Source organism: Manis javanica, chromosome 17, assembly GCF_040802235.1.
Source record: "Manis javanica isolate MJ-LG chromosome 17, MJ_LKY, whole genome shotgun sequence".
Classification (NCBI taxonomy): Eukaryota; Metazoa; Chordata; class Mammalia; order Pholidota; family Manidae; genus Manis; species Manis javanica.
Window position 1 is genome coordinate 38,198,387 of NC_133172.1, and position 15,881 is coordinate 38,214,267.

At 52.9% G+C, this 15,881-nt stretch overlaps 1 protein-coding gene and 1 long non-coding RNA gene across 14 annotated transcripts in view; one reads left to right on the forward strand and one right to left on the reverse strand.

Moving 5' to 3' along the window:
• Positions 1 to 88: 88 nt before the first annotated feature.
• Positions 89 to 8,538, reverse strand: LOC140847232 (uncharacterized). The gene is made up of 3 exons (XR_012127027.1): positions 8,287 to 8,538; positions 4,337 to 4,408; positions 89 to 3,447 (listed from the first exon to the last, which is right to left on the reverse strand). It is a non-coding gene; the product is annotated as an uncharacterized lncRNA (long non-coding RNA).
• A 115-nt stretch (positions 8,539 to 8,653) lies between these two features.
• SLC12A3 (solute carrier family 12 member 3) overlaps positions 8,654 to 15,881 on the forward strand; it is a 33,923-nt gene continuing 26,695 nt past the window's right edge. For 2 of the 13 annotated variants that reach the window (XM_017672984.3, XM_017672987.3), the window contains exons 1-8: positions 8,657 to 8,989; positions 9,391 to 9,537; positions 10,793 to 10,868; positions 11,562 to 11,657; positions 11,971 to 12,110; positions 12,481 to 12,591; positions 13,538 to 13,649; positions 13,856 to 13,986. In XM_017672984.3, coding sequence (XP_017528473.3) covers positions 8,708 to 8,989; positions 9,391 to 9,537; positions 10,793 to 10,868; positions 11,562 to 11,657; positions 11,971 to 12,110; positions 12,481 to 12,591; positions 13,538 to 13,649; positions 13,856 to 13,986 — 1,095 coding nt within the window. In that variant the 5' untranslated portion in view covers positions 8,657 to 8,707. Of the gene's footprint in view, positions 8,990 to 9,390; positions 9,538 to 10,792; positions 10,869 to 11,561; positions 11,658 to 11,970; positions 12,111 to 12,480; positions 12,592 to 13,537; positions 13,650 to 13,855; positions 13,987 to 15,881 lie in introns of all 13 variants that reach the window. The other 11 variants (XM_073226962.1, XM_017672986.3, XM_017672985.3 and 8 more) reach the window with 11 other exon arrangements.

Sequence of the window (15,881 nt, forward strand, 5' to 3'; positions counted from 1 at the left end):
TGTAGGGCATCCACCTTGTTCAAGAGGTGAGTGTTTATGGGGGGGGGGGCAGTGGGGGGAGACTTGGGGTGTGTGACCCATAAGAGAATTAAGGGGTTACATGATTGGGAGCACACACATACCTGTACAGATCAGTATGTAAAAGGCTGCCTATCAGCCTTGGGCGCTGAATTCAGCACAAAGAGCTGGTGGCCTGCTTAGGTATTCATGTGTCTACCCAGGAGAAAAAATCTCTTTGGAAACCTTTTACAACATGGAAGATAATTTTTAAGAAATTCTAAATTGGCATTCCCTTTGTCAAGAAGAACCAGATTTTGTGCTGTGCGCAGTCTTAGTCAACACATCTTCCCCCTGGCTTATAGCTCCACCTGCCACTCTCAACCCTGGCTACATGTTAGAATTGCCTGGGAGCTCTTAAAAATACTTATTTCCAAGTGCCTGTGCCCCCAGCTTCTGATTTAATTCACCTGGGGAGGAAGCTAGGCACCGATGAGGTTTTTTAAAGCTCCCTTGGTGATTGTGTCCTGGGTCAAGAACAGGACCTGGAATGCTTGTGCTGAATGAAAGCAGGGACTGAAGCAGTAGGCCTCCCAGCCTCTCCAAATGTGGAATCCTCTCTCCAACTTCTCAACACAGGCTTTGAAGGAATTGTAGAATGTCTGAGATGCACTAAACAGAAAGATGAAAATTCTAACTGGTTAGGAAAAGTAGGCACCTTGGGTCAGCTTGCCAATTGAGTACGTACCAAAGGTCAAAGCCAGCTGTCCAGCATAGTCTTTGATGCTGGGTGGCTAACCAGTAAAAATGGCATGAGTTGAAGAGTATCATTGTGTGTTGGGGGAGCGGGGTTGGGGGTGCACGTTTCCCAGGAAATCACAAGTGCTTGACCATCTGGCAACTCTGGTTGCATCCCTGGCTTCTCATCAAGGATTTCTCTCTTAGTGTCCACTGCCCACAGCCTTCCTGTGTCCACCATTGGCAGGCACATGCCTTGACTTGGGTTTGTCAGAGCCTTGCCAGCACACGAGCTCAGGGCTGTGCTGAGCCCCTTCCGGGTAGGGACCTGACTTCCACTCCACATGCAGCCCCTCAATCTTCCTACTGTGGGGAGCCAGCAGGACCCACACCCAGCCAGAGTGACCCAGTCTGGAGGGGAGACTCCTTTTGGATCCAGCCCCCCTCTCTGCTTTAGCACAAATATAGCCCAAGTGGCAAGTATCACTGGGCTGACTACTGGCAGAACATGCTTTGGAATTCTGCTTTGGATATTGAGGGGGTCAGCTGCTTATTTCAAATATCTGGTAAAATGGGCAGCCAGATGATGTGGGAGAACCTCTCCCACTCTGAGCTTCTAAGACCTCTGAATGCTTCCTGCTTTTGCACAAAGTTTCTGTCAAAGCGGAAGCTCTGATGACTGCAAAAAACCAGAGCCAGTAACTCTCTTTTGGTTTCTACTTCCTGATTCTGAGCAACTCTTCCCCTACTCCTCCCCATGCCAGGCTTTTTTGTTTGTTTTTAGATAAATTTTAGCAGCTGCCCCTACCAGAAAGCACTGCCTTACACAGTCAAGGATGGGTTGGTTTTCTCCCACCTTTGTTTTCTGGCAGCTGAAGAGCTTGGACACAATGATACTCATGTCGTTTATATTTGCAGAGCACTGTTAATGTCCTCTGAAATGCCCCTCTCGCATGTTTCCTATCTTGGTCATCAAAAAACCCACTGACAGAGGAATTATCCATTTGATGACGAAACTAAAGCACACAGGGACAGGCCTGAGGTCGTAAGGTGGGTGACGCAGAGCCAGGTCCCAGGCCTCTTCGGCTCACATCCTCCCCACTACCTCTGTGTGGCAAAGGCTGAGCCTTGCTTGGGGGATGGCGTGGGCGAGCTGAGCTTTTAAAAACAGCTCTGTGATTCTAGGCCCCCTGGTTCCAGCTGCTGGAGCAGGTCAGAGGATTCTGCATTCCAAAAGAGCCCATTAAAGAGTATTCTGATTCGAAATGTACCTAAAGAATTAAAAAACAAGCAGAGTAACAGTATTTCCCCTACTGCTTTTAAGAGAGACGAACAGTTTACAACAAAGTTAGAAAAGCTAAAGATGTATTTTAAAATGAAATACTAGTCTCCAGAGCTCAGAGCATTGACCTTATAAAAATGAAAGGCTGGGGGAAGGAGAGACAATGGGTTTGGCTCCTTGGTCTCTCGGCACATTGGCAGAGCCATCTGGGTGGAAGAGTACGTGGTCATATCTATCACTACAGGCCTGAATTTTTATTAGAATTACTGCTCCAATTTCCACTGATATAACTGAACTATGCTCAGGTCACTCTAGTATTGGAAATCTCAGCTAAGCCTGGATGGAGGTATAAAGGGTGATGGAGATTTATTTTCTTTATGAGAAGGAAGAGGGAGAAAAATGATATCTCACTGTTTCATCAGGTGACTACTGATGATAATTCTACGTTACCTTGGCTACCAGGAAGCTCCAAGCTAACATTCAGCAAAACTAATTGCGCTATTTCAAACACCCCACCCTACCATTGCCCCAGTCAGTGAAAGTCGTCTCTTCTTTGACCATATAGCATTTTACCCAGGGATTTTTCCTGTATGCCTTGGGTTGTGGTTATTGTTGGTTTTACCTCCTCTGGTGAACTATATGCTCCTTGAAGACAGTGATCAGGCCTTGTCCTTCATGCCTTATCTTCTGAAATACGCAGACTATGCCTAATACATTATTAATATCTATAATTGTGGAATGAATGTTGGCTAAATAGGCTTGAAAAAAACCAAGTCTAACCATAAAGAAAAAAGAACCAGAAGTCCTTACTTTGACAACGAAAATATCAGGCATATTTCCCTTTTTGCTTTGGCTGTCAGTAGCTTCAAGGTACTTCAATGTCCAACTGCTATAACATTGTCCTTGGAGAAGGACCAGGGTTGTAACAGACATATGCTCTTAGAGGCTCAAGAGAACCCAGATTCTTGGTGTTGGTTGCCAGAAAGGTAGCAGTCCCCCTCCAGCTTCCCAGACCTTCTCAGTGCCTGGCATCTCCACAGTGGCTTTGTCCCTCTGCAGTGTATAGGGTTTTGTGTCTGCTACCCTCTTCCCCACTACCATCAAGTCTGTGAGCCCCCTGTGGGCAGGGACCTAGCCTCCATTGTTCACACCCTAGGCCCTGGGCTGCGCCAGGCAGCCATCGGCCAGGGAGGATGTTTGCAAAGGCTCTTTGCTGTCCCAAAGCCGTGGAGCCACGTCGGGAGGACGAAGCCGGCGGTGTTCTGGTATCGTTGCTGCAGCTGGTGTTGTGAATCAGGCCGACGAGCAGCGCATCCTCTTACCCGGCTATTTCACGACACCAGGGTTGCATCATACCCATCCTCTCCAGGCGAGCCTCGCGGGACCAGGGCAGCTGTGGACGCCAGGATGGGACTGGTCGGGCTGAGACGCTGTGTGGGAAAGATTGGTCTCTTTAGCACACCGAAGCTCAGTCAGACGGCTCCTCAGGGTGGCCTGGGAGCTTTCCAAAAATACTGAGGCAGGCCCTCCACTCCCTCCCCGACCCAGGTGCATAGACCTCCACCTTGGGGCCACAGAATCAGCATTTGTGAGGAGCTCCAGGGTGATGCTTAGTCCGAGTGCCAACTCCTCATTGCAGTGGCTGCTGTCAGGACTTGCCTGATTGTCCCCACAGCCCCTCGCAGTCCTCCCTGGCCCTGTTCTTTCTGACTTGCTTTGCTCACCACACCACTGCTGCCCCTACCAGCTTTCCGGAAGGAGATGAGATGTGATAGATACCCCAGGACAAAGGCCAGGCTGCTTACCGTTGTATTCAAGGTCCCCTGCCAGGTATCCCTCCTCAAAAAAGATGCCACCACTTCCCTGGCAGAGTCCTCCCTGTTCCCTTCCTTTCTTGAACCCCTGACCTACATGAATCTGTGTGCTCATTCTGCTGATGCCTCCAGAATATATCTCAACTACCAAAACTTACCAGCCTGCCACCCATGGCTACTCCCGTGGCCTAGCCACCACCATTACACACCTGCAGGGGCCCCTGACTAACCTTACATCACCCTTGCTTCCCTCAGTCCCATTCTCCCCCACAGTGGCCAAAGTGATCTTTGAAAAATATAGATCTGACCATCATATAATAGAATATGAAACTTCTGATGCTGGCTTATAAGGCCTGAGGGTCTCCCCCAGGTCTCAATCCCCATCTCTTCAGTCCCTCTGCTCCAGTCATACTAGCCTCCTTGCTCTCTTGAAGCCTCAACCACACTCTTGTCCCAGGGCCTTTGCACATGCTCTCCCCTCTGTCTGGAACCCCTGTGCTCACACCTGTTTGTGTATGAGTGGCTCCTAATCATCGTGGGAGATGAGTTCAAGTTTCTTGTTCCCTAAATGCCCCTCCTAAAAAAGAAAGTTTTGTTTAGTTAATAACATTTACCACTAAGTGTATTATAATTATTGCTTGTTTATTTCCTGTCTGTTTTTCCTACTAGAATGTGAGCTCCAGGAGGGCAGGCCTTTGTCTTCTTCCCTATGGTGTCTCTCTTGCCTAACAGAGAGTATGGTAAACCGTAGGCACTCAATAAATCTGTGTGAATGAAGAAACACCTCATCTTCCCCCATTTCTTCCCTCCTTCCCCACCCCAACAGCATTGTGAGCTCCAGTCCCACCCCCTCTTCCCAGGCACTGACCATGCCTTTCTTGATCCCCATGCCCAGAATCCCCTCCATCCTTGCCTACCTCACCCCCCTGCAGCTCCCTGCTCTCTCTTGGGCAGCTTCTGTCCTCTGCTAGCCAGTTGCTACTGTCTCTTTGCTGGTTTGTCTGCCAGACTAGGCTGTGAGTTCCAGGGCCTGGTACACAGGAGGAACACAATAAATGCTTAGATGGCCAGGAAAACAGGAAGCCCTGAGATTGAGAGGTTGTGGCAGGCTCTCCTGTCCTCGCTATTTTAGACCCCTATGTCTAGGGTTTTCACTTCTAGAGAGTTTCCTGACCACTGAGTCTTTCTGTTCCTTTACTGCCCCTCTTCTCTGTCTGCCTGAGAACTGGAAGATGTGAGGGTCCCTAAGTCATTCAGCCAAGGGGCTGACCCAGCATGGGTAAGGTGCAACTGACACTAGTGTAGGTGGCATTTCATTTTGCTGCTGAGGAAGCTGAGGCTCACTGAGGCCTCGTGACTTGCTCCAAGTTACGTGGAAACAAGAACTAAGATTCTAATCTGAGACTCCCCGAGGCCAGTCACAGGGCTTTGCACAGGGTACCTTTGATTCCAAAGCCCAGGTGTCACACCTGAAGGGCTGGGGAGCCACCTGAAAACCACAGTCCTGGAAGGCAGGAGTGGTGTCTGACCCAGCACTGCACCCCCATCAAGAAGAGCACCTCTAGGAGCATTTCTCAGATGAGTGGCATGCCGTCCAAGCATCAGAACCCCCTTTCTCGAAGTTCTGTACTTCCGTGCAAGGTGTTCTGACAAGTCCCTTCGGTTGTTTGATTGATAAGCCCTTTGAGGGGTCCTGCTTAAATCCCATCCCACTCCAGAGAGATGTGAAGGGCAGGAGAGGCTTCTCGAAGCAGCCAGTGTTCCCCCTTGGCCTGAAAGGGACCAAGGAGCTGACCCAGGCCTGGGTTTTACAGAGGGAGGAAGTGACTTGCCCAAGGTCACCCAGCCAATCGGTGGCCCCTCAGTCTGCCGGTGGCCCCAGTGCTGGGAACCAGCCATGGCCCCTTCTGGCCCCTTTGTCCCCTGAGATCTTATCAGGAATTTTCCGCATCTGCTCCAGGGACAGGGTGTGTAGGAATGGTGTGAGGGCAGGCTGGGCAGGTGTAATTTTCATGGGGTCAAGTGGCCGTTTAAGAAAGGCTGATAAGATCTGTCCCGAGGCCCCAGGGAAGGGAATGAGTAACTCACAGGCTTCTCTCCAACCAGATCTGGCATAGGGGCAGTGGGGAAGGTGGAAAACTGGCCATGAATGGGGTTTCTGGCCTGGAGGCTTCACCTTGGAGCCTTCGGCCCCACTGGCATCTGGCATGGAGGTTGGGGACACATTCCCGCAGAAGACCCTCTGAGAGGGGGCTGGAAATCTTGGGAAGGGGGTAGGCCAAGCCTGGGGGTCCTTAAGAGGAGCCCTGAGGAGAATAGTTTTAAAAAATTAACATGTATGGCAAATATATAAAGTTTGCAAAAATGTACACAGTGATCATAACCTTTCGGGTTTGTCCTTTAGTTTCTGTCATCCTCAGCTCACCTCCATGCCCAGCTGAACTGGGAGAACCCCAGGGAGCTGCCCCTTGTACCCTTCCTCTGGGAATAGTTCTGCCAGCCTAGGGTTTAGAGGGCAGCAACTGTTGGCCCTCTCTTTAGCTCTGAGTCCCCTTCATTATTCATGCAAACAAACGTTTCTTGCATACTTTCTCTGTGCTGTTCTAGTTGCTTGGGATTATCATGAACAAGATAGGCCCAGATCCCTGCCCCTATGGGTTTGCTTTCTAGCAAGTCAGAGGAAATATATGTCTCCCCAGAAAAGTGCAATTAGTCATGAAAATGTGACCATAATTTTATGGGGCTCCTGGAGCCCATCATCTTAGAGGGTGACTCCCTGACAGTTTGCTACTCTAACATAGTCTGAGCATTTCCACCGGTCGCCTGACAGTTGGGCACACCTGTCCAGGGCCCCTCTGGTCTGGGAGTGAGGGAGACAGCATGACCAGCCAGGCCTCTATGAAATTCTCAGTCAACTAGTGCTGACTTGCTGTTTGAGGTCACAGAGTCCCAAGGACTCCAAGCATCTCAGAGCTGGTCCTCCGGGGACCCATGTGAGCTCTGAGAGGCAAGGCAGGGAGAGAGACAAAATGTGTCCTTCTGTGTCCCTCCCAAGGATGGCCAGGGCCTGAGCATACACCAAGCTCAGAAGCCTGGAGCTAGTGATGGTCTCAAGGCTTCCATCCATTCCCAGAGGAGCAACTCATCCTCCAAGAGTCCCTTCAGGGGTCTGTCCTGTTCCCGGCTGTCCCCGTCCTGACCCGTCTCCAGAGGCATCTCTTCCATTGTGCCTTCACCACACAGCTGGGCTGGTCTAGTTCCATGTCCATTTTCCACATTAGCTCAGCAGCACAGAGAGTGCAGCCCATGGCCCATGCTGTGTTCCTGATGCCTATTGCCACCCATGGCCTGGTGGTGGTCAGTAAAGATTTGCTGGGTGGATGGCTAGAAGGAATAAAACCCAAGGGGGTGACAAAGAGATCAGTGGTTTTCTTGCAAACCACTAGTCCACCTACCCCCAGGAAGCAGACGGAGACAAAGGTGGGCATGCAGAGCATTCACCAGGGAGGGCTCTTGGGGCCAGTACCTCTGGAGAGAAGGGAGGGAAGCAGCTTGAGCAGAGAGAGGAATGGGCTGCTGTGTAGACAGAGCCTCAGCAGATCCAGGGGAGTTCCAGAGTTGGGGTTGCCCTTTGGAGCCAGAGGACACCAGGCCTTTACACCCTACATCCATCTGTCACTGGATGCAGGCCCCCTGGGAAATGGTGGCTGCAGGCAAGGCCATGGTCATAGAGCTGATGCTGAGAGCCTTCCCAGCAGCTGGGGGAATTTCCTTCATTGCTGGTAGCACATGAGGTGTTCAGTGTTCACAGTGACTCATCTCCAAACCCTGAACCACTTCCACTTCACCCCACTACAACTCAAATTTCAACCCCAATCCATGATATGGCTTAGGTGACTTTAGTGACCAGAGTGCTTCTCCCATGGCCACTGGGCTTTCAAGGCATGGCCTCAGGGCTGCTGGCAAAACTGGAGCCCCATCTGGCCCAGCTCTCGAATGGGGCCTTTGCCCCCTGCCCACCACTGGGCAGCTGGGGGTGCTCTGTCTGGACTGGTGGGGGTGGGGAGGTGCTGACTCCTTGGCTCTCTAACCCATTGGCCCTGTAGGCAAAGCCTGGGGAAGCTCTGGGCTGAGCGTGTGGGGTGGGTACCTAGTCAGCCTGTAGGTCGCTGGCCAGCCACAAGCCCCAGGGGCTTGTCAGTCCACTAGTGGCTGGAGATCACACCTGACACCTGCTGAACTCTGGTTTGGTGGTACTTATATATAATGGCTTATACATACTGAAATGTCTCTGGAAGGACATACAAGACTGGGAGTCAGAAGTCCAAATAAGAGAGACTAACCTTTTATATATGTGTGTGTATCTTAAATGTCATACCATCTATCTATTCAAGAACACTAAATAAACAGAACATAAAAATAAATACGATGTACTAAAATGAAAGATTTTTGAACCTGCATAGGGTGGACCCTCAGGTCATCAGGCCATCTCTAGGGTCCCTCCTGGGCTAAAAAGGTCCTCTCTGGTGAATACTCCTTCCTGGGTTCCTGGCCACAGATGTAACTGCTCCCAGAATCAGAAGAGTCTCGGCAGGACCCAGGGGCTGGACATGGCTCCCCTTTTCTCTGCTCATGTCTGGCTCTGAGCTAGCCCAGCCCTCTGTCCAGGGTGAGGTGGCTATCTCAGCGATCAGGTGGGGGCTGGACAGCAGCAGGCATGTGCTCTGCCTTCCCCCTTGTCCAGGGACCCTGTTTGCCAGCCATAGGCGGTTTGGGCTAGCCTCACTGTCTCCTCCCTGCTGTGAACCCAGCCTATAAAGCCACCCTGCATGTCCCCACCAACCCTGGCCCCCCTCCCCTGACATCCAGAGCTCCAATGGCCGAGCTGCCGGTTTCAGAGACACCCAGGGACCCTGCTCTGTGCAGTGGGCGCTTCACCATCAGCACACTGCTGGGGAGCGATGAGCCTCCCCCACCGACTGCTTATGACAGCAGCCACCCCAGCCACCTGACCCATGGCAGCACCTTCTACATGCGCACCTTTGGCTACAACACTGTTGATGTGGTGCCTGCCTATGAGCACTATGCCAATAGTACCCTGCCTGGTGAGCCCCGAAAGGTCCGACCCACACTGGCCGACCTACACTCCTTCCTCAAGGTAAGTACCATCTCAGAAGACTGGCCACTTACTTGCTGTGTGACCTTGACCCAGTTACCTAACCTCTCTGAGCCTCAGCTGTCATCTGTGCCATGGGGACAAATGTCTTCTTCATGGGTTGAGAAGCCCAAATGAAATGGGTGCACAGAAGCTGTAAAGCTACAGGCACATGTGCCTGTCCCTGGCAATCCAGTCAAGCAATCTTGGGCTGTCTGGAGAAGTAATGAGCTCCCAGTCAGTGGAAGTATACAAATGGAGGTTGTACACACCTGAAAGAGATGGGGAGAGGAGGGTAAAGAAGGTCTGCCTCAGAGATGAGGCTCACTGGGTTTACTGCCTGGTGCTGAGAGCTGGATTGTCATGACCCCTGACTGCCTGACCCGTGGCCTCTGGACTCCCAGCAGGAAGGCAGCCACCTGCACGCTCTGGCCTTTGACAACCGGCCCAACCACGAGATGACTGATGGGCTGGTGGAGGGCGAGGCAAGGACCAACGGTGAGCAGAAAGCAGGGGAACCCATCCGCTTTGGCTGGGTCAAGGGTGTGATGGTGAGTGGGGTGTGGATGGGGTGTCCGGGAATGGGTGTGGGCAGACAGAGCTCTATCCAGGCTCATCTCTTACTCTCAAGCTTTAGGGAAGACCCCCGGGACCTCAGTGTTACCGTCTGAATAGTGACCTCAAATTTTCTCTGGTTTTGTGCTTCCTAACCTTCATTTAATCCCCAGACTCAGACCTGGACCGGGGCAGATCTGTGGAATGATGAGTATGAAATGAGTTAATGGACATGTGCTTGGATCAATGCCTGCCTTGGAGTTATTAGAAAAAACTGTTTCCCCTAAAAGCCGCCAGGGGGCAGCACTAAACACGCAAATCCACAAACTGCTATTTTTCTCATTCTCCACAACGGGAAAGGGGTTTTTTTGCTGTGGTGCAGAGCACCAATATGACCCAGATAGCAAAGAATCAAGTGAACTTGGCTTTGGAAGATGTTATGGGACTTTACAGTGGGGATCACATGGGATCTTGGAGAAAGCTAGTCCTGCTCTGGGAGGAAGGAGGCCTGAATTCTGACCTTAACTCTGCCACCTTGCCCACTGGCTATGCCTCCGTTTCTCCATCTGAGTGGCCCCCACCACCCTCAGAGGCTCATATCCGCAGTCCAGATCTCCCTCCTGCCACTGTGGTGGCAGAGCCTGGCACGGCCCCATTCATCATCTCAGAGCAGATGGGAAGGCTTTAGAAATCTCCCTGGCTTATAAATGCCTCATGCCCCTGCCCCACCCAAGACTTGGCTGGGGCCAAAGACCACAGCAGCTCCTCCCACCTGGGAATTTCAGCCTCAGCTGCATCCTCTGGCTTTGCTTTAAATTTTGAAGCTGAAGTCACAGCCGCCTGAGCCCTCATTTCTGCTCATGTGTGGGGCACCGACTGAGCTCCTAAATGCCATGTCCTGGGCCACAGCTGGCCCCTGGGCTATGGCCGGGGCTGGCAGACCCAGGATCCTGGGCTTGGAGTGGAGTGAGGGGTGATAATGATTGCAGCCCGACCTCAGACCTTGATGGGAGGGCAGGAAAGTGGGCAGGAGGGGCCAGTAGGTCTTTGGGTACCCCTCCCACCCTGCGCCACAGAACCAGAGGAGCGCTGAAGTAGTAACCCATTGAAGTAGGTAAAGCAAGGAAAGGACCCGGGGTCCCCTAGGCCTAGGGGCCTAATGCCGTGTCGTGACTGGGGACAGGGACTTGTGTGTCTGACCTTAGGGTATCTGGCCCACCCAGGTGGCCTCTGACCCTTCTGTCCTCTCAGATCCGTTGCATGCTCAACATCTGGGGTGTGATCCTCTACCTGCGGCTCCCCTGGATTACAGCCCAGGCGGGCATTGGTGAGTGCCTCCGCTGCGGGGAATGGGGAAGGTCACGGGAGCCATACTCAACTTGGGCTGCAGAGACTGTGGGCCCTGCAGGGACAGAGGTCAGGGTGGGGTGGCAGAGGAGCAGTGGACACCAGCAGGCCTAAGCGTCTCCCTGGCTCTGCCTGTCATGGTCAGTCACTAAGTCTCTTGCAGCCAATTTCTACTTCAGAGCAAGGGGTTAGGAATTTTCACTCTGGACAGACCAGGGCGCAGATGTCAAATCAGCAACATGCTGTGTGACCTGGGGCAAATTTCTTAACCTCTCTGGTCCTTGGTTTCCTCATCAGCAGAATAAGAGTCATATCTGTCCCTACCTCACAGACTGATTGTGGGTGGGACCTCTATGACACAGAAAAAAAATCCAGGACTTGGCACCCAGAGGTGCTCTAATAACGAGTACTTAACTCTTTTTATTATTAAAGGAGAGGACCTTCCCTTCCATACCTTGTGATCCTTTACACATTGGCTGCTCAGCTAGTCAGAATATATCAGGAGGTAGACAGAGACCCATTTTTCCTATAAGAAAACCAAGGCTCAGAGAAGGGAAGCGACTTAAGTCACATGGTGAATCAGTTGGCCAACTCAGGTTCCTCACATGGCTCCTCACCTGGGAAAGGCCCCCACTGAGTTTAGGGGCGATCACATCCTCACCCACCCCCGCAGTCCTGACCTGGGTCATCATCCTGCTCTCGGTCCTGGTGACCTCCATCACAGGTCTCTCCATCTCAGCCATCTCCACCAACGGCAAGGTCAAGTCCGGTGAGCCCCGCCAACCCCACTACTGCCTGTGCCCACCCTGCCCCCTGTTTGTCCTCTTGTAGACCCTGGAGCAGGTCTGTGAACTGCTTCCCCAACAGCCACCAAAACTGGGCCGCCCCAGGCTGCTCCTTCTGATTCCAGGTGCAGCTTTGGGCTGGCTCTCAACACCCAAGGGATGCCTCTGTTATGTCCTGTGCCATGAGCCCATGGGCCTCATGGTCACCCTCACCGAGCCCCGATTTCTGCCTGCCCCAGGTCCACTCTAGCCAGCTAACTCCTGTGGTTTCATGGCCCCTGGTTCTGTCCTAAATAGGGGGCACCTATTTTCTCATCTCCCGGAGTCTTGGCCCAGAGCTAGGGGGCTCCATCGGCCTCATTTTTGCTTTTGCCAATGCTGTGGGTGTGGCCATGCACACCGTGGGCTTCGCAGAGACCGTGCGGGACCTGCTCCAGGTGAGCTTGGGGGCTGGGCCCTGGGCACAGGAACCCCAGGTAGCCTATTCATTCTCCTCCATCCTATATGGGCCGCCTCTTCCTGCCCCTCTGCCCAATTTTGGCCATCTGAGACCAATGCTACAGTCTGATCGCTGTGGTGACCATGATGACCTCATTCCCAGAAGTCCCCTGCAGGGGTGTGTGCTGCCTGTAGGCCAGGCTGTGCAGCAGCTGCTGGCGGGGTGGGGGGGCCCATTGCCAGGGAATGTGTTTGAGTTCGTGTTCCTATGAGAGGGCGCTCACAGATGAGGGGAGTGTAGGTTGGGGCGTCTGGAGGGATGGGTGGTTCGGAGGGCAGCAGGGAGCCTGGCCTGCTCCCCTCCCCCAGGAGTCCGGCACACCCATCGTGGACCCTACCAACGACATCCGCATCATCGGTGTGGTCACCGTCACCGTGCTGCTGGCCATCTCCCTGGCCGGCATGGAGTGGGAGTCCAAGGTGAGGAGAGGATGGAGGGGAGGGGACGTGCAAGTGGCCAAATGCTGTCTCGAGACCTGGTTTCTAGTCCTGGTCCTGCTTCTCTCTGTGCATTCATCAGCTGGGCTTGAAGCTCTGCTGAGACAAAGACCCTAAAGAAGGGAACCTTCAGCATGTCGTCTGCTTTTCTCATGTGTAGCAGAGGTGTATGTGGCTCCTGGGGGTCAGACACCCAGACTTCTTCCATCCTGAGGCCTCTCCATCCCTGGGCGTGGCCCTCCCCCACCTGGTCCACCATGCCCGCCACCACCACCATGTCCCCAGTCTAGTCAGCAGGAGGGGGAGAAAGGGTGGAAAGGAGGGCGCTCCCATCCCCCTTCCTTTTTGTGTCCCAGCCTGGAGCTTTCACAGACCCTTTTCGTTCACATCCCATCAGCTGAATTTGGCCCTTGACCGTGCCTAGCTACAAGGGGGGCTGGGGAAATGTGGTCTCGTTTGAACCGGCATCCAGCCCTGAGTTAGAGGTTTAGCACTAGGAAGTAAGGGAAGAGGAGACACTGGGTCCAGCTGGCAGAGGGGACTATATTCCGCCCCGCTGCCCCTCGTCTCTCCTCCTTGTTCTGATCTCCAGCTCCGCCAGCCTCCTTGCTATTCCGGGGATGCACCAAGCTTATGTCACTGATCTTTCCGCTGCTCACTCTTCCTTCCCCTTTAAGACAGTTGAAGACACGTCCCCGACCCGCCACCCTGCTTAAGTAGCCCCACCCCTCCCCATCCAGCCCGTTTTTACTTTGGATTCCTGGTCCCTATTCATCAGCAAGACAAGAGCCTTGCTTATTTTACCAACTCCTGGGACAGAGCCTGGGGCATGATGGGTGATGAATGCATGGATGACAGAGTGGGGGGCCTCAGGCAAGGTCTCCGCCACAGGCAGGGCCCCCCTGAACCCCAGGCTCTTTACCCCCAGGCCCAGGTGCTCTTCTTCCTGGTTATCATGGTCTCCTTCGCCAACTACTTGGTGGGGACGCTGATACCCCCATCTGATGACAAGGCCTCCAAAGGCTTCTTCAGCTACCGGGGTACGTGCAGGTTGGGGCCCCTGCCCATGGCTCTCCAGACAGGGACAGTGTGCCCACTAATCTGGCCCATTCTGTGGGCACGGGGAGGAGGGGCCCCTGGCTCCCGTGGCCAGGAGCTGCCAGGGGAGCCTCCTGCCTGCCCGGCTGGGCCTAGTGAGGGAGGTCAACCCTTCCAGGAGGCCCTGACTCAGGCCTTGGTTTTTCAGGAGACATTTTTGTCCAGAACTTGGTGCCTGACTGGCGAGGCATGGATGGCAGCTTTTTTGGGATGTTCTCCATCTTCTTCCCCTCGGCCACAGGCATCCTGGCAGGGGCCAACATCTCTGGGGATCTCAAGGTGAGGAGGACGCCGATCGCCCATCCCTTCTGCTTCCTGGCCCTGTCCTACTGGATCTCCATCTAGGCACTGAGCTTGGCACTAAACCCAAGGCCCGACAGAGCCTCTAAAATCCAGTCCAGTCTAAGTCAACTCAGTCCACGCCAATTCCAACCCATCCCATTCATTCCCCTCAGTTCTGGGTTGTTGATTCTCACTATCTGCACTCTAGTCTCCTCCCTACTTCCTGGGACTCTCAGCCTGAGGGAAAGACTGACCCAGTTTGACCTTCCAAATGCAGACTGGGTCATGCGCACCTCTTCTGGGCTGACATTCTCCCCAGGCTCTCCACTGTCTTGGTGCTGGCCCGCTCCTTGGCTTGGTGCACAAGACCCCAGCCTGCCATAGCCATTCCCAAGACACCTGCTCCAGGTGCCTTGTCCCTTGTCCAGGCCTTGGCCTATGCACTGCTCTCTACCTGGGACTCCCTTCCCTTGTTTCTTTACTTACAAAATTTTGTTCCTTTTTCAAATAACACCTCCATCCTGACATCTCTCCCAGCCCTTCTCAGTCACGATTCTCCTAGCTTAATGATGTCAGGCCATTTATGTCTGTGTTCCCCCTGCTTATGGAGAACTGGGGCCCACCTGTATGTCCTATTCTCAGCTTAGAGTTTGACACATATTGCTCAGTATAGCTTTGTTGAGTGAATAGTGGTGAAACTTAGTGAATGGAAAGTGTCAGAGCAGAAATACAAAGTGCTATAAAGTGGGGGAGGAGAGGCTAATGTTGGCAGGGGTTCCAGCAAAACTTCTGGGTAGAGGTGGGGCTGGAGCTGGACTTTGAACGATGAGAAAGCTGGTGGGGTCTTTGCCCACGGGAGGATCCAAGGAGATGGTATATGGTGGGGGTGACCAGTGAGGAGCCTGGCTCCATGCTGGAAAATGTTGCTTGAATCTCCAGGCCCTCCTGAAAGGTACTCCTTGATATATTCTCTTAAATGAATTAAGACTTGTGCATTGGAGACAATCTCAAACCCCAACGTGGCTCTAACTGGGTATGTGTGGGTGTTGCACCGTGAGGCCTGGAAATCAGAGGGTGGCCGTGTTTGCCTGGCTCCTGTTGTCTTTGGGGAGTGACCAGCAGAGGCCTGGTCTGCTTGCCCTGAGGTCCCTGCAGAGGTCAGGCTTGTGTTCAGACAGTCTGGTTCCCCAGTCAGCTCCATTAGAGATCCTGGTAGCCTGGAGATTTATCTGGATGCTTCATCAAGCTTCTTAGGTTACAGACTGGGCAGTGTGCAGGCGCCAGGGCCAGGCAGCTGTCTCAGAGCTGGGCTGGCAGGACAGTTTTGCTCTTCAGCCCTCAAGGGGCCCTTCCCTCCTGGACCTGGAGCCCTGCCCATCTTGTGGGACAGTGTGTCCTCAGCAGAAGAGCAGCAGTCTCCTTACGCAAGTCCCTTAAAGTCTCTCGGCCTCAGCTTCTCCAACTATAAAACCAGACGAATGCAGTCCCTGCTCTGCAACTGAGGGAGTAAGGCTTCAACATGTGAATTCATGTAAAGTGCTTAGAACAGTGCCCAGCACAGAGGAAGTGCTACGGGGTAGTTGTCAAGGTCATGGTTATTTTTACTACGTGACTGGAATATACTGCCTTCTTTACAAACATTACCCTTGGGGCAGCTATAAGGGCTCATGTCATCCTCACGGGGCACTACAGAGGAGCAAGCCAAGCTGGGAGAGAAGCTGGAATGCAAAGTTCCAGAACAAAGAGGTCCCAACTTTCCTACAGTTTTATCATTCAAAGAATATTTTTTGAGCACCTGCTTGTTGCCAGTGCTTTACAGTATGAACTCCTGCCCTCATGGAGCTGACACATTCCAGTGGGAGAGAAAAACAACAAATTAATAAGTGAAATGT